Here is a 19084-nt window from a genome sequence, read left to right as displayed (position 1 = left end):
TGTTTAGACTAAGTATTTCAAGTTTTGAATCCTCCTTTCTTAAATAAAACCGGAGTCATTAAGCTCAGAGCGGCAGCAGTGTGGTACACTGGAAAGCACACTGGATTTCAAAGGACCTAGGCTGGAAATGTGATTCTGTCGATTGTTAGCTGTGTGACCTGGGCCAATACATTTGACCTCAATGGGTCTCAGTTTACTCATCTGCAAAAGGAGAGTGTTGGGCCAGATGACCTCTGAGAGCACTTCAGTTGGAAATCTATGATTCTATGTGCTAAGAAATAAGAAAGCATTTACTTATTGCAGTATAAAGTGTTTAATGAACATATCTTTGGAAAACTTTCACAGAACTTTGCATAAATAAATATAATTTTTAAAGAAGAGTTTTTAACATCAGCTTTAAGTTTGCCTCAGATTTTTCACAACTACATAACATTTCTCCACTTATTTTAATGTTTTTCATGACCAGGTAAAATTGAAATTTATAAATGACTCTGTTTCTCCAATTTTCCTTTTAGTAGTTTCTTGACAAAAAATACAAATCAAAAGTATCAAAGAAGGTTATATAGTATTTAATGGCTTTTATCCTAAATAGCTTTTCCAATTTATGTTATATCTATAATCTGTGGGAGGTTTGCTTCCAATATGTGAAGGAAAACTCTGATAATAATGTATAAAAAAATTTGTCCCATGTGGGAAGACTAAAAAAAAGAAATCTATTGGTTTTTGAAACTATTGTTGTGGAAAGAATGGTCTGATCTTCATAGACATCCCCTTCAATGAATACCATGACCCCTTCCAATTCATCCATACGACTCCATCATCTGTGCCATGTTTTGCCATATCCCAGCTGTAATGGCCACCCCAATAGTATCTGCCATTTGGATTAGCTGAGTGGCATCTGTTATACCACCAACCGCCGCCATCTTCCTTGGAACACTGTTTACTTGAATCTGAAGTTAACCTGAAAGGAGAAATATTAGGAGTTAATTGTAATACATGAATTCTATCAATGCCACACATTAAGCAGAAATCATATGGAGGAAGGAGAATTCTGTGTTCATTTGCTAAGTCCGAAAGAAAACTGTTGATGTGTCAGAAAGTCTATGTGAAAAATTATTTTCATTTTGAGATGCATAATTCCAGGAGTTTTCCCCTTCCTCTCCCTGGTTTTTTGCTTTGATTTATTTTTAGTAAAGACAAAGCAGCATTTGATTTTTTGGTATTGTTCTGCAAATTCTTTTTTAGGCCACTAGACTGTGGTCATCTCGATGACCTGGAATCTCAAAGATGAACACTTCAGGTTTGGTGACTGTGTAGAATGTACTATTTTTTGCTCCTGAGGAGAGAGAGGGAACAAGATTTACAGCAACCAAAGCCACATGGAGCATAATGCTGGACTTGGATGGAGCAAACTTCATGAAGCACAGCCTGAGTAAAAGCACAGTGTGCCCTGAAGCCAACTTTTTAAAACAAATTTATTGGGAGAGGGGCAGGAGAGCTGCACATGAGGTCCTCTGGGTGAAAGACCCAAGGGCACGGTGAGGCCACTGCTGGAGTAGCAATAGAGCCAACCAGACAGGGAGAAATTGACTTCTTGTTTTAATGAATTATTCTTGCTATGTGCTAAGATGAATTATTTTGGACACAAGGTTTGTAGATGCTGTCCATCCCCTAGAAATGTCCATGCTCTGGGGTAAAGCTCACATCATCCTAGTTATGGCTCTGCCGGCAACCTCAAATAGCTTCTCCTAAGCTGAAGTTTAAAATATTCTACAAAGAGTACGGTAATGATGAGCAAGATTCTGTTGTTGATTCTCCCTCTTCCATCACATCTGACTTCCTGACCAGCAACACAAGGAAAGGAGCCACCCATGAAACCTGAAGAATTATTGTCTACACATGGCATTTACTTAGTTCTGTTCTCTTCTTCCCAGCTATGTCTGCCTTCGGGGTATAGAGTAATTCATGGACACAGTGATGCTCCAGAAAGGTTGCTCTATTTAGGCATGTAGGGGAGTTTTTCTTTTCTCCAGTTCCTACAATGAGGAACCAGAGGTCTTTCTTGTTCTGTAATAAGATGGGAGAGAATTGCACTGATGAACCTAATATTACAAGGTCAGGAAGGGAGTAGCAACCTCATCATTCTTTAAAGGAACAATAAATTGCAGAATTATTTAGGCTACTGGAAAAGCGAATGATAGGCTGAATGCCTGTATTGGACTACCAGAGATATTGGAATTGTTCTAAACATTTGATTACCAATAGGATTCCTTCTGAAGCATGAGTGATGTGAACATACAAGGGACCATCTCTAGCCAGAACATGTGTGTTCACTGTTAGTGATTCAGTGACATGGTGAGTGCTGTGTTTCAAAGGAAGAATGAATGTAGACATACCACCCATCATTATCTCTGTCATAGGTGCTGAAGAACATGCCGTTGTGAATGGTCATGGTCCTGTTCTCTCCCACCAGCTGGGATGCTCCATCCATCAGGGCATTGCCAGCAGTTCCTTTGTATTTACTAAGAGAGATCTGGTATTTGTTGCCTTCATTCTGTACTGTGAATCCTCCATAATGAGCCTTCACCTTATCACCTTTCCAGTCTTCCATTTCAATCAGAAGTTCAGTGGGTCCCATTTTGGTAAGCTGGCTAATTTTATCATTTCCAAGCCAATATTCACCTAAAAGTTAAAATACAAAAACCCCATTAATATTAAAATATTTGAAAACTACCAATATTTCTGTTCCAGCTGATTGTAATTTTCTTTCTCCCATGAAAATTTAATTTATCCAATACTGACAAACTCACAGTAAATGCCCGATGATTAGGATGGTTTCTGAAAGGCCAATATAATGATAGAGAGACAATTATATTTAAGTAATATCTGATAGTGGATTGATGAGTAGTAAAAATGTTGACAAGCACATTCTTTAAAACGAAAAAAAAAGAAATGTTAAGAAAAAAGTTCTTTGATTTTTGATAAAAATTTTACCTGGTAACCCACAGTATTTATTTTCATCTTCATTGGTTGCAATATTTCCAAATCCATTTTTGTATGCATCCCATTTTCTGCCAAAGTCAACACTACCATCTTGACGGTTCTGGATTACTGTCCATCCTTGTGATGAGAAAGAAACCAAGATTATGTTAATTAAGAATTAACATAATTTTCTTCACAGTTTGTATCCTTTTATGATTGATACATAAAACCCATCAAGAGTAGGTGCTCAAAAGTTATTGAAAATAACTTAAAAGTTAATACTTAAAATAAAATGAAATACATCCTTAAAAACCAAGCTCTGATCCTTGTAAAATAGCAAACATATAATTGTATTCAAGGGCACAAAAAAATTCAAGGGCATTGTACATCTTCGGGGAAATTGGTGTAAAATGAAGTTTTAAAAGAAACTTAAAGTTTTGGCAAAAGTCTTTCTCTTTATAAGAAAATCATAATATAAGCAAAACTGAAATATTTTAAAGATTGCTTTAAAAATAGATTCAAAGTAGTAGATTATAAAATTCTGGGATAGAACGATAGACATAAGAACATAATTATGTAGGACTCAGCTTATTTCTGACATAATAATAGTTGGGAAAACATGGAATAGTGGGCAGAATCCTAGGCTTGAAGTTAAGAAATTCTAAATTCAAACTCTGCATCTAGTTACATAACCCAGGCAAATCATTTAATGTTTGAGGGTCCCTTGGATTTATTTACTGAGTCATAGGTAGATGAGCTGTCATTCTATATGGTTAGAATCACTTTGAGGAAATTTCAGATCCTTTGAGCATAATAAATCGAGTAAATATTAAAAGTCAGTCTTTTTTGTTTGTTTCTTTTTGGTGAGGCAATTGGGGTTAAGTGACTTGTCCAGGGTCACACAGCTAGTAAGTGTTAAGTGTCAGAGGCCGAATTTGAACTCAGGTAGTCCTGACTCCAGGGCCAGTGCTCTATCCACTGCGCCACCTAGCTGCCCCAAAAGTCAGTCTTACAGTAATGTTTAAAGAAAAACAAGTTTCAGGGTCTTTGGTAAAAGTTAACTATCCCATCCTAGTGATCATCCTGTCATACCAAAGTTGTACTTAATGATACTTTGAAACTGGATAGTTTCCAATATCATAATTATTTAACCCTATCTACAACTTGACAAGAGCTTAAAATTGTTAAAACTTCTACAATACTTAGACCTACGTCTTATAAACATTAACATCACATTGTTAACATAAATGCATTTTACTCCATGATTACTTCAAAAAAACTTTCACAGAACTATGTACTTACCTCCATTTTCTGTCTTCATATCACAATAAACTCTATATGGTTTGACAAAACCGTCAGGCTGAATGAGATACATTTCAGATGTATCACCTCCTTTCCTAATAATTTCTTCGCACTCTGAAAACATATAATGACACAAGTTATGCAAGGAATTTAGCTATCTTAAGAAAATGTATAACTTTTATATCTTACCTAGAGATTATTATATACAATGTGAAAAATTAGGAAAGAAAACTATGGCTTGACTTCACAGTAGCTTAACTTAAAAATCATTACTGATAACTATATAAAAAAGAAAAAATAAATTTCTTTGGGTAACTCATTTAACCTCCCTGAGGCTTAGTTCCCTAATTTATAAAATGAAGAAAGCTGACTAGGTGGCTTCTAAGATATCTTTTACCTCTAAATCTATAATGCTATAATTATTTTTTGTTCATATGGATGATACATCTAAAAGAACAAGTGGTTATTATTTAAAAAGTGTGTATTTGGGGGCAGCTAGATGGCACAGTGGTTGAAGTGCTGGCCCTGGATTCAGGAGTACCTGAGTTGAAATCCGGCCTCAGACACTTGATACTTACTAGCTGTTTGACCCCAGGCAAGTCACTTAACCCCCACTGCCCGGCAAAAAAAAAAAAAAAAAAGTGTGTATTTGCAAGTGGATTGTTGCAAAAAATCAAAAAATCAACAGTGTGTCTGTCTCCCTGGTTTTTGATATTGTAATTAAGTAATTAGATAAACTTGCCTATAATACTGGTAATCAAGATACTTCTACTATCTTTATTTAAGAACAATATATAAGCTAGACATGCTGTCACAAGCCTGTAGTCATTACTAAGGGGTGGCTGAGACTAGTTGATTACTTGAGTTTGGGAGTTTTGAGCTGTAATAGGACTAAAACCAATCTGGTATCTTCATGAAGTCTGGAGCCAGTATGGTGAGTCCTCAGGAGAGGAGGAACACCAGGCTTTGTGAGAACAAACTAGCCCATGCTGGAAAAATGGAGCAGGGTAGGTCCTACGGTCTGATGATGCTTATTTATATACCTTTGCCTGAAACCACTGGGATGCTACAGCTGACAGTGCATGGGTTGCGACAGTAGTCCATTTGAACTGAAACATCACTTTCCAATTTCTGTATTTTGCTTCTTAGGCTTTCTAGACTCGACCGAAGCACTCGGAGGTTGTTTGGGATATGAGTGTTCACCGTCTCCTGGATGTAGATTTGATGCTTTTCCAGTTCAGATGAAAACCCATTTACTGCATTTTCATTGTCTGTTAAAAAAATAAAATGTATAGCAAAGGTCATTGTTTTCCCTTTGTTTAAATTCAAGTTCACCAGCACTTCCTTAAGTATGTACCATGTGTCAGACACTGGGTTACATGCTGACTACACTGAAATCTTGTAAAAGATGGGTATGAAGAGAGATGACTAAAAGCTACCCATAAACTTAACCTGCCAATCAGGCCTTTAATATACATGGTCTTGTGTTGAATGGGGGTGTGGGGGGTGAGAAGCGATATTATCTGAATCCATGTAATAATGAACTATTATAATACGGCCATTAGTACCAAGTCTCAATAAAAATGACCATCCATTAGAATTAACTGAAGTTTGTCTTTTGTCAGGAACTGTAGAAAATGCAGAATCCATATTTTCTACCTTTGATTTTCAACCTCCTGAAGACTGAAAAGCTTGATATATTTCCCCTTCTAAGAAGCTATATGTACCGTCTTCTGAGTTAAAATGAAAAGCAGATGGATTGGGGAATAAAGGTAGCAGGGAATAAGAGAAAAATTCTTCCCAGAAAATACCACTGCTGGTCTCAAACAAACTGTGAGCTAAAGTTTTAGATGGGGACCAATTTAAATATCACCTGAGAACATAAGTGGGTAGATCTGAGAAGGAGATAATATTAACTGGACACAATGCATATAACCCTGTCCAGTTCTGCAAAATGACCCAGAACTACCGACCAACAGAAATGGAGATAGAGTGGGAGGAATCAGAGGCTACACTGGCTTCAGGACAATTGGTTCCTAAGGATAGGTAGGGATGCATTATGGTACAGGAAAAGAACCTTGGACTTGGAGTCACGGGGCCCAAGTCAGAATCATGGTTCTGCCAATTATTAGCTATATGGCCTTGGGTAAGTCACTCTCTTAACCTCTCAGAGCTTCAATTTTCCCGTCTGTAAAATAAGAGGGTAGGATTAGATGACCTTTAAGGTCCCTTTCAGCTCTTGTATAAGAATCACTTTAAGGGTGAGATCTATGGCTTTAAAATGTCTCAGTCATTAATGCCCAACGGACTAGTCCAAGTTTAGGCAGACTGAGACATTACATATGAGGGATCCGAATTTCATTTACTTAAGAGAAGAATAAAGCACATATGAAGGGTTAGGTTATTGCCAGGATACAGGTTCAGAGACGACAGGAATATAGCAGACAAAAATCAGAGAAGATTAAAATAAAGGAGGGATTTTCCCCCTCCTATATCAAAATCCTTCATTGGATAGCATTTTTATCTTTTCCTTCATTACTGAGTAAAGCCTTTGAAGTGTGATCTTGTCTCAGGTGAATTAAAGGAAGCAAATGTTTGCAGATATTGAACGTGAGAAGCCTAGGGGATGACTTCCCTCAGGGTTGAGGGAGACTGCTAGCAGCAAGAAAGTGAGAAAGAAGAATAGGCATAGTACCAACAGGTTTAGCAGAAGCTGTTCCCATTTTCTGAGGGGTGTTTTCCCCCCACACCTTCATGATCATCTAGTCCGGTCCCCTGATTTGGCAGTTGAGGAAACTGAGGCCCAGAGAGATGAAGTGATACGCCCAAAGTCACAGAGCGGTAGAACTGGGATTTGCCTCCAAGTTCTCCCACCCATAAACATGTCCAACCACGACTGTCCCCCAACTTTCATTTGTTAGTGTAAGGCAGAAGAGAAATTATAGCTACCTATTATTTGCTTCTGTCTTTTTGCCCACACATCCTTGAGGATCCCCATGTGCTGGAAGTTGCTAGAAGTCCTCTGAGCAAAGGAGTCCACTTCAGCTCCCAGGTCTTCAACATTGGCTTTCACAGTTCTCTCCTGTTTCACTAACGTGTCTTGCAGCACACATCCTGTTGGACACAACACTCCCTAAAAGCAAAGAAAAGGATGGGTAGTAGTAATCCCCTTGCTGCATTTAGATGAGGCGTTTGAGACAGGGCCTTCTATCAAAACAGTATGGATCTCTCTGGCATGGTAGCTGTTAATTTAATGTTTAGTTAAAAGAATAAAAAGATCAGACACAATATTGACCTCATGTAGGTGCAATATGAAAATATTATCATTTTTGTTGGTCTCCAAGGAGCGGATTGTTAGGAAACACCAGAAATAAAAACTGTCTTATCATCAAAGCTCATTTTAGGCACTCTCTAAAGGAAATGATAGCTTTTTTACCTTATGGATTTGCAAGTCAGGAAGTTAGTCTTACATAAAGAAGAAATCTTTAGAATTTGCTTATTGTAAGCTTTCTTAAATATGAATAGTAGAGATGTACATTTTTGATCTTCTGCTTACTAAGGAATCGATATAATTGTTGGATGAGACCATGGAGCCAAAGAGGCCACTGTCCCTACATTTACCTGGCTGCTTTCACATATAGATAGTGCCAGCAGGTTACGCTGGCTTAAAAATATGACTGCTAGTTCTAAGTCTGACTCTTTAAAATATAAAATAAACACATTGGAATGCTCCATCCTTCCCCTCAATAATAAAGCAGACTCAATTGGGGAATGGCTGAACAAGTTGTGGTAGATGAATGTAATGGAATTCTATTGTGCTGCAAGAAATGATGAGCAGGAGGATTTCAGAGAAACCTGGAAGGACTTGCATGAACTGACGATGAGTGAGATGAACAGAACCAGAAGAACATTGTGCACAGTATCATCAACATTATGTGTTGATCAACTGTGATAGACTAGATTCTTCTCACCAATCCAACAGTACAAGAAAGTTCCAAAGGACTCATGATGGAAAAGGCTCTCCAAATCCAGGAAAAAAAAAAAAAGGAACTGTGGAATATGGATGCTGATTGGACCATACTATTTCTTTTGGTTTTGGTGCTGTTGTTTTTCTTTTTTTTCTTTCTTTTTTTTTTTTTTTAGTGAGGTAATTGGGGTTAAGTGACTTGCCCAGGGTCACACAGCTAGTAAGTGTTAAGTGTCTGAGGCTGGATTTGAACTCAGGTCCTCCTGAATCCAGTGTGCTCTATCCACTGCACCACCTAGCTGCCCTGTTGTTTTTCTTTTTTGAGGTTTTTCCTTTTTGCTCTGATTCTTCTTTTATAGCATGACTAATGCAGAAATATGTTTAATGTTATTATATATATAAAACCTATATCAGATTACCTGCTGTCTAGGGAAGGGGCGGGGGAGGGAGTGGAGGGAGGGAGAAAATTTTGAAATTGGAAATCTTATATAAACAAATGTTGAAAACTATCTCTACATGTAATTGGAAAATAATAAAATACTTTTATTAAAAAAATAATAAAAGAAACTCTGACAGCTTCATAGGATCAGTCCCAGTTTTAAAGGATCCGGGAGTTATCTAGTCAAAATAGTAGCTACATGGGAGTCCCCTCTGCTGTATCCACAAGAAGTAGCTGCCCAATGCTCTTCTGAAGACCTCAAGAGAGAGAACCTACTACCTCCCAAGGAAGGAAGCCTACTCTAAGCTTGAAGAACTCCAATTGGTAGAAGTTGTGTCACTTTATTTATTTATTTGTTTGTTTGGTTGGTTGGTTATTAGTTATTTTTTTAAGTTTTTTTTTTTAGTTTTATCACTTTAAACCTCAATCCACGTCTTCCACTTCCACCTATTGCTCTGAGGCTTGTCCTCCAGGGCCAGTCCTTCTACCGCGTGATTGCTCTCAAGTACATGGCCCTTTTAGTTTTCTTTTCCCCAGGCTCTCCATCTCTAGTTCAGCTTCTTCAACTGATCCTCCTATGACACACCTATCTATAAAATCAAGAACAAAGCTATTTTCATATCATATAAATATATATATTTTTTGGCGGGGCCATGGGGGTTAAGTGACTTGCCCAGGGTCACACAGCTAGTAAATGTCAAGGGTCTGAGGCCAGATTTAAACTCAGGTACTCCTGAATCCAGGGCCAGTGCTTTATCCACTGCACCACCTAGCTGCCCCCCATATCATATAAATCTTGACAATAAATTTGCACAGGTATTAACCACCAGGTTAAAAGGGTAAAGACCCTTAATATACCATGGGGGGGGCAGAGAGAAACCATAGATTATTTTCAACTTGCTATTTAAATTTTGTTCTTTTTATTATGAACTAAACAAATGAACATTTCAATACACAAAGAACAGGACTATATATGAAACCGCACACTCATATAGTGCATCGTTTTCTTCAGTGTGTATGAAACTTAACCCGATGGCAATAAAACTGCTCTCCTGCTCTTTCCTGTGTATTCTAGAAAAATATTTCACTGAAACTCTCTTCTCCTCCTCTTACTAATTCTCCTTTTCCAATCAAATAGCAAACTCAGCATTTCGCTTAAATGTGACAAAACCAGGAAATCTTTAGGACTGAATTTCTGGGCTCCTGTTGTGTTGTATCACTCAGTTGGGATTCCTATAAAAATGCAGAAGCAGAAGCAGGAACATTTCTAGCATTTGATAATAAAACAGAAAGCAATGAAGCAAAATCCTTAATGTAATGAGGGCCGTTGATATAATTCATTAGCACTGAGCCCCTTGCCCACCACTGCTTCTTCTCACTGGCCACGCCCAATTTTACCAATGGTTTTGACCGCTTACCATATCTGCATCAGCGTGGAGGCAGCCTCCGGCATCAGGGGCCTTTCTTTCCAATTTCTTCTGCTGAATAGACTGAGGTTGTGAGGGACGAGCTCTGTACCCTCCCCCACTGATGGGAGGTGGAGCTGGTCTCAGAGATGGAGCTGATTCCCTTCTCTTATCTACTGGTCGATGACTCCGAGCATCCACTGCAGGCTTCAGGAAACACGGGGGGGGGGGGGGGGGGGGGGGGGGGGGGGGAAAGATCCATAGTCGTAGAGTCATAATATTTTAAAGCTGCAAAGAACTCTTCAAGATCTATCTGGTCTAGCAGTTCTTGACTTTTTTGTATATCAGGGACCCCTTTTGTCTCTCCCCCCATTACTTCACTATCCAATTTTGAGAAAGAGCAGTTTACACTGCTTCTACTTACTCTCTACCTAATTGCTATTCAATCCTTTGCAGCCTGACTTCTGTCTCCATCACTGTCCTGAAACAGTTCTTTTCAAGGTCACTACTAATTTCCTTAATGCTAAATCCAGTGACCTTTACCCTGTCCTCATCCTCCTTGACCTCTTTGTGCCACTTGACATTAATAACCACTCCTTCCTCTTTTCCTTTGGCTTCTGTGATGCTGTGCTCATGGTTCGTTCTCCTACTCCTTTGATTGCTCTTTGTCTCTTTTTGCTGGCTCCATTTCTTCTTACCCCTTAAATATGAATGTTTTCCAAAGTTCTGTTCTTGGCCCCTTTCTCTGTTGAATTTATCCATTCCTATTATTTCAAAAATCACTTCTATACTCATGACTTCAAACAATCTATTTTTCCAACCCTACCAAACATTTTGCATTTTGGTCCTATGTTTACAACTAGGTATTAGATAACTTCATTTGGATTTTGCACCAGGTCTACAAATCCAACATCTTCAAAGCTGAACCCATCTTTTCTTTCTTTTTTTTTTTTGGTAAGGCAATTGGGGTTAAGTGACTTGCCCAGGGTCACACAGCTAGTAAGTGTTAGGTGTCTGAGGCCGGATTTGAACTCAGGTCCTCCTGAATCCAGGGCTGGTGCTCTATCCACTGCGCCACCTAGCTGCCCCTTGAACCCATCTTTTCTCTCAAGTTTGTGCTTCCCTCTAACTTTTCTATTTCTGTTCAAAGTATTAATGTCCTTTCAGTTACTGAGATTCAGATCCTCATTGCACACATTCAATCGGTCACCGTCCTTTGATGATTCTGCTTCTGTAATACTGTTCACAGCTTTCTCTTTCTCTGCAATGACTCCCTGTTTCAGGCTCTGATCTTTTCTCCATGAGATTACTGTAAGAGCCTCCCCTAGGGTTTTCATGGTTCCAGACCATTGTCACACCACTGACTAAGTAATCTTCCCAAAGCATTACTCTGACCATGTCGTGGCACCCCAAGACCTTCAGTGACTTTAATCATTTACTGTCTAAAATGTAAAGTTCTGATGTTGACACTGAAGGCTTTCCATGATCTGGTTCCAACCTCTCTCCTGCACCTTACCTCATACTATTTCCTATCCTGTAGTTTGAACTGCAACCAAAGTGAAATTCTTTGTTTTGCATTCTCATTTTACCCTCTGGGCCTCTGCCCATTTTTCTATGCTTTTGCTTATGTCATAACCCAGCCCTGGAAAAGATTCCCCTTGAGGGAGAGAAAATAAATTGTTGTTAATTGGAAAAAAAGATGAAATAAGGCTTCCTTTCTCTCCCCCAGCCCTCGTCCAGTTATCACTTTTTGTTGAAGCTTGTTCTTTCCTTCCTTCCTTCCTAGATGACTCAGATGCTCCCCTCCTCCAAGAATCCTTTTACTAACAATTCTAAGTGAAAGTTATCCCCTTCTCTTCAAACTTCTTAGAGGACTTCATCGGGATTTTTCCTTTGCACAGATAGGACTCTCCTTTGTACCATAATTAACTTGTATAAAAGGGTTTCCCTCCTATTAAGGTCTATATTATTTCTTTGTATTACCAGCCCCTTACACTTAGTTGATGCTTAATAAGTATCTGTTAAATTGAACTTCCTTCTCTTGAAATTGAGGATGCAGGCCTAGAAAAATTAAGAGTTCAGCTCAAGTTGACACAGACCAACTGGGTATGTTGTTATTGGAAATGAGGTAACTCTTAGGCAAAATATACTAGGCAAACAAAGTCCCACACATCAGCTACCTCTATAAATAGTCAAATAGAAAGTATTTCTAGGTACAATAAGACCAATTATTTAAATCTAAAATACTAGAAATCCCCTAGTAAGTGGTGAGGACTCTGTTCTGTCAACAATGCCATTTAGCCCATTTTATTTACTAAGTAACCATACATGATCGCTACACTTTCAGATGTGTGTAATATATTTAAAATTAGGGCCAACTTTATCAAGGACCAACTTATTAACATATGGATGTGGAATATAATGTGGGATAACTAAATATTTGAAGAGAAATAGTTCACTAAATATAGCTAACACTAGCTCCTATGATCATCAGTTTTCTCGATTCTTGAGTGTTATGGTCTACCATCAAAATGTTTTTCCTAAGCTATTCTGTGACAGCCCTGATCTGCTGCCTTAGTGACTTTATTTGGAGGAAAGACAATGATTTTTCTTGTTTAAGCCAACTCTGAATTTATACTGTACTTGAAAGTATTTGCTAACTTTGAAAGGTAATTGCTTCTCACAGTAACAAGAAAGAAGAAAAAAATAGGAGTCTTCAAACGTTAGCTCAGACCTGTATCTCTTGATAACTATATCATTCCACAAAAGCTTCATTAAGTGTAATAAGGTGCATCAATTGAACTCATTGTATTTTTTTTTTTTTTGCAGGGCAATGGGGGTTAAGTGACTTGCCCAGGGTCACACAGCTAGTAAGTGTCAAGTGTCCAAGGCCGGATTTGAACTCAGGTATTCCTGAATCCAGGGCCAGTGCTTTATCCACTGCGCCACCTAGCTGCCCCAGAACTCATTGTATTTTGACCACAGAAGCCACTGAATAATCAATCAGTTCTGTAATGTCATTCGTGCCTTTATTCTACATGTATTTTAAGTACTTAATTTATACAACAAATCGTAGGAGGCACTGCATGGAAAAAAAATAGGGCATAGTCTGTTTGTACTGTCGAAGTACTTAAGCATCTTCTGGTTTTTGTTTTTTGCAGGGTAGTATCAAGTGTCTGAGGCTGGATCTGAACTCATGTCTTCCTGAATCCAGGGCCAGTACTTTATCCACTGCACCACCTAGCTGCCCCAGTACTGAAGCATCTTATAGAACTCATATTGCCCTGTTCAGAGGAATGTGGTGAGATTCATCTTACCAGTTTTCGCTAGAAAGACTTTGAATTAGAATAATTTTATGCTTTTATTTAAGTTAAAGTAACACTAATATGGGCTAGTGAGATTGAGGCCTCAGTGGCAAAGTGCAAAATAAAGTATAGATTTCACAATTATAGCATCAATTAATTTAACCAATGAATATAACTATCTAAATAATTCAAGTAAAAAAAAAATCATGGAAGCCTGACCTCCAGATCAGTCGATTCCATGAATCAAATTAACTAGAAAAAGTGCCTTTTTTTTTTTTTTGCAGGGCAATGAGGGTTAAGTGACTTGCCCAAGGTCACACAGCTATAAGTGTCAAGTATCTGAGGCCGGATTTGAACTCACATCCTCCTGAATACAGGGTGAGTGCTTTATCTACTGTACCACCTAGCTGCCCACAAAAGTGCCTTTTTAATAGGATGACACATAAAAATGCTGGGTTCTCCTTCAGGTCCTAATGCTAACTCATTAAAGAATCTTAAAGAGGTCACTTTCCTATCCCTACTGCTGATTATCCTCATCTCTGAAATAAGGATAATAAAACTGGCTTTTGAATTTATCTCAAGAGGTTTTGCCAAAAATGTTATTTTGGCTTTATAAATTCCCTCTAACCTATTCCTGAATTTTGACTGATCAAATGACTTAAAATATAATACTTAAATGAAATATATTTTTATAAATAGATGAATTAGACTAAGCTATTTGCTTTTATACTAATGGGGATTATAGCATTCATTTTCTAATATGAGTCTATTTTCTTAAATTACTATGGATTATCACAACTACCCTTTTCTTTCTGTTGCTAAATACTGTATTTCTTCATTGACAGGTGAACTTTATAGACTCATTGCTCACATTTTGTCTGTTTCTTGTACTCAAGTTTTCTGGTTTCTATTCCATACATTTTCATAAATTTTTCTTATCAATAACATCCTAAAGTCTTAACATACAATAGAACAAGTAAACGACAAAAGCATATCTTACCTTATGTGGCCTGTCATCTCTGTCATCTCCCTAAAGAAAAGAGAGATGAAAAGTCAGGAAGAAATAATAAAACAGGAAGAATAAGACCTTTCTTTTATATAAATCACATTTTTCATGAAAACTTTAGAAATAAAGTTGTTCATGAAATTATTTCTATTTCATTTATAAAATTTACTAATGAATTAATTTTAGTTCTCATAAAAATAAGCATGCATATATAATTATATAACATTATGTACAGTTCATCGGAACTTATATTAATTCCATTAATATAAATATCGTGAATATTTTTACAATAACTACCTCTTCATCATAGTCTGACTCGCATTTAACTACGGAAATGCAGAGCAGGAGCAGCAAAAGACGTTTCATGGCAGAAGATTTTGAAAATACCCACGTAACCATCCTTTGCGAATGGATCTGAGAGTGAGATCTTCAGTCCTATATATATGCTAGGCAGTTTGGTAGAACTGATTTTAGAAGTAGTCAGAGTCTCCAGTTAATATTTAATCTTGCTGGCTGAATCATTTTAAACACTTGAGCAACATCTTCCCAGCAAGCCTTATTTTCTTGTCATCCGACCCTTTCCCCCTGATGGCCTAATTTAGATGCCCCACAAAAGCTCTTGCAAATCCTCCAGTTTGGAAAGATTAAGGGAAATGAAGAGTTTCTTGGAAAAAATGTGTACCACTTTCCAGTTACCATAATTTGGATTTGCTAATAAAAAAATTTCCGAATATTCTCCCCAAGTGTAGAAAATATACAAAATCAACTCATAAACATTTGAGCTATACACAAGGTAGTGATTTAAATTTTAAACTCATTATTCATATTCCATAAATGTATATTTTTCAGGGGCTGCCACTTAAGTTTGAAATATCCATAGTGAATAATAGAACTAGATGGAATTTTAGGGTTCACAGTTCACTCCTTCCCCCCTAATTTTATGAATGACTAAACCCACGCTAGAAAGAAGGAATAGGTTAAACAATACAGGTAAGGACTAGAACATACAATTTTGGCCATCACAAATACGATGCTTTTTTCCTTTTGCAGCTAAAAATCTTCTACACAGTTCTTCATATTCATCAGCAAATGTTATGGGAAAAAGTTCTGTATTTCTTGAGAAATTTCTTATTTTGTCCTTCCTTAAAGCAGATGAAAATGTTCAATACAAAAGCTCAAAGTTTAATAAAAATGTATCATGATGAAAATAGCTAGATGTCAATTGATTGAACTAATTCAAAATATTGATTACAATAAACAATTCAAGATATTGATGACAGTAAACAAATGGATGGGAAATATGATACAATACATCTAGAAAAGATGTTTGCATTGAGAGTCATCTAATATTCACCTTTTTTTTAGCTCACATCATCATGAGTTTTTGTACATAAAGCTTATCAGTGTTTTCACACACTAAAAAATGATCGTTACCTTTAGAATTTTCAATCAGCCACATCTTTGTTGTTATTTTAATAAATACAATCTGAATGAACAGGCAGCTAGGTGGCCCAATGAATAGAGCTCTGCACTTGGAGTTTGGGAGACCTGGGTTCAAATTCTGCCTCAGACATTGTGCAAAGCTGGGCAAGTCATTAACCTTTTCTAAGATTCAGTATTCTCATCTCTAAAATGGTTACAATAACCCGTGCCTCACAAGTTTATTGTAAGGCTCAAGGAAATAATGTATATAAAGTACTTTTCAAACCTTAAAGCAGTATATTAAATGCTGGCTATTGTTATAACCTCATATGGAAATCAATAAAAAATAAAATAACCCTAAAACCTAGAAGTAAAATAGGATGATGAGCTCTACATAGACACAATACTATGAAAGAGGCCCATTAGGAAAAAATTTACTTTACAGAATTTCAAAACTGACTTTTTTTTGTTTCAGTGAACATTAGTTAAAAAGAATAGGACATACATAATAAAATGAACTGTATTAGTTGAATATAAAATACAGATTCTTATTGATACAAGAAGTTGGGGTAAAGACTAAAATGAAGTTATCTTTTTCATAATGTTGTCTGATTATTGTTACATTTTAAAGAATTTACATTGGGATCAGTTATGCTTCTGTGGTAATTATTTCCACAGAATTAATTATGTAGTTTAGTCTGTTGTATGAACCCTGATTTCTTATCTACCAGATAGGAATGGAGAACATCATTCAATTTCCAACAATTTTTCATTTCACTGTTTTTTCCCTAGGGTATTCAAATTCTTTTCAACTCTGAAATATAGTTTCTTGCATGTTTTAGCCACATTGTAAAGAAGGAAAAACAGGATACAAAGGGTAAATGCAGCTTGGAGATACCAAAAAATATAACCACACTTGACAAGAGAACCTTGGGGTTACAGAAGCTCAGATAAGTGTTTCATTTTTTAGTCCATGCTTCCTCTCAGACTTTTTACAAATAAGCATGTGAGTGAATGTGGATGATCACAGCATAAGGATATTAGGGAGAAGGAAGGAGTATGGGATACTAGGATTTATTTAGAAAGGGTCTTGGAAATCGTTCAGACTAATCCCATATATGTATTTGGAGCAAGTTTGGGTACTGATGTGTCAGCTATATGAATGTTTCTTGCTTCAGGTTCCTGTCATCTGGTGATCGATGTTTTGTCTACTGAACTGGTTTTAACCCAATTGAATTGTCTGTTGTAATTACATCCCAAAATGTTTAACATGGTAGCAAAAAGATAACACAACTTATTTTGTTTTCAAACAGAAGTGGAGCACTGAAATTACATATACAGAAATAGTTAACTAAAAAGGATGTTCTATTAGGGAGAAATGGGAGTATTGTTTGCTTTGCTGTGCTTCTGATCAACAGGGCAATAGTGCAGTGTATGCATTAGCCCACACCATTACACAAGTCAAGGGCGGTAAATCAGTGACAAAGAAAACAAAGATAAATCTGCCCAGGGGGATAATCTCCGTGGGAGGAGCAAGAATTCCTGAAGTCAAAGCCTCTTAGGGGAAGGGTTGGCTACTGCAAGGGCTATGGTGGAGGCTCTGGAATATGGATGATTATAACAGTCTGTGATGTTCTGTTTTCCTCTCTTTCAAAGAGGGAAGTGTGTCACTAAACGTTTTCTTTATCAGTTACTACAGTGACAGAGTAGCCCTGCAAGTGATGGACAGTGCATATGTATACAGCACATGTATACATATGGATATATAAATGTGAATGTATACGTACACATGTTAAAGTGTAAGTACCTGTGTATGTCTGTATCTATGTTTATGAGTGTATGTATGTGTACATAGGCACTATATTATAAACTATATTACGCACACATGTGCATATAAATACATATACATGCAAACATATGCACACAAGTGGTTTAATTTTGTTTAATTACCAAAGATCTTTCTTTCCTACTTCCTTATACCCACTTTGAAAAAAAAAAAAAAGGAAAGAGAAACATCATTACAACTGATACATATAGTGAACCAAAACAAATTTCCATATTGGCCATGTCCAAAAAGATACAAGTCTCATTCTCCACTTTGGGCGCGCTTTGTCTTTCTGTCAGGCAGTGGGTAGCATGTTTCATCATCTATCCTGATCATGGCCATTGCATGGATCACAGTCCATACATCTTTCAGTTGTTTGTCTTTATCTTGTTATTGTCTAAGTTGTCTTCCTAGTTCTGCTCACTTCACTCTGCGAGAGTTACACACAAGTTTTCCCAGATTTCTCTGAAGATCTCCCTTTTAGTTCACACTTGTCAGAACATTTCTCATCCAACTAGGTGTAAAAGAGATGAACTGATAAAAAGGCAAAGAAAAAAGTAAGACAGTCTTTTTTGTGCTTCCTCCTAAATAAGAGGGGAAAATCATGCCCTATATTTCATATAATCCAGCCGCTTACCCTTCACCTGAAGTAGAAACTGTATATTGGCAAGAGGAACTGACAGCTATCAGCTTGTAACATACTGCATACTACAGAGATGGTACTAACAGTAAAGTTCTGAACCAAAAAAATAGAAGAATTCAATTTTACGTTTACAGCATTTTCAATGGCATTTATCCTAATCTTCCCAATTTCCATATTAAGGTGGATGGCACATTCTCCCAGTCATCCAGGATCCCAAATCTGAGGTCAGTCTTGACTCTTTACTTTTCATTCTCCCACATATACAATCACCTCCCAAATTTTGGTGCTTCCACCTTCATATTTTTTTTTATCAGTTTTCTTCTCTCCATCAGCACAGCCACCCACCTAGTATGGGGAGCTAGTACATCCTTATCTTGTTTGCACTACTGCAATGGCCTTCCAAGTTGTCTTGCCTGCCTTAAGTCTCTCCCCAGTGCAAACTATTTTTCACTCAACTGCCAAAGTGATTTTCCTAAAGGCGGGTTTGACAATGTCATGCCCGAGGTGCCCCTCCCCCACCCCAAGTCTAGTGACTTCCCATTGCCTCCAGGATCAAATAGAAACTCTGATCGATATTTAAGCTTCTACATGAACTGGCTCCTTTCTTCCTTTCTAATCTTCCTACCTTTTACACCCCTCCATACTACCTACCCCTGCCACCTCCCCCAACCTACTACACAAGTTCATTTGCTATTCTTCACATAAGACACTCTCCTGTTCCCCCGCCTTTGTGTTGGCTGTCCCCACCCCCCTTTTTTATAATCTACATTTATCCAGTACATATTGT

At 37.3% G+C, this 19084-nt stretch overlaps 1 protein-coding gene across 1 annotated transcript; it reads right to left on the bottom strand.

The window, feature by feature from the left end:
* Positions 1-297: 297 nt before the first annotated feature.
* Positions 298-14850, bottom strand: FGB (fibrinogen beta chain). The gene is made up of 9 exons (XM_043969873.1): positions 14705-14850; positions 14402-14431; positions 10109-10303; positions 7234-7417; positions 5328-5555; positions 4285-4398; positions 2995-3120; positions 2397-2682; positions 298-961 (listed from the first exon to the last, which is right to left on the bottom strand). Exons 1-9 carry the CDS (start codon positions 14804-14806, stop codon positions 730-732), a joined length of 1497 nt encoding a protein of 498 aa, XP_043825808.1. The 5' UTR covers positions 14807-14850; the 3' UTR covers positions 298-729.
* Between the last annotated feature and the right edge of the window lie 4234 nt (positions 14851-19084).

The sequence above is a fragment of the Dromiciops gliroides genome, chromosome 6 (genome assembly GCF_019393635.1).
Source record: "Dromiciops gliroides isolate mDroGli1 chromosome 6, mDroGli1.pri, whole genome shotgun sequence".
Taxonomy (NCBI): Eukaryota; Metazoa; Chordata; class Mammalia; order Microbiotheria; family Microbiotheriidae; genus Dromiciops; species Dromiciops gliroides.
Note: the sequence above shows the minus strand (reverse complement) of the source record. Positions and strands in the feature narration are given on the sequence as shown.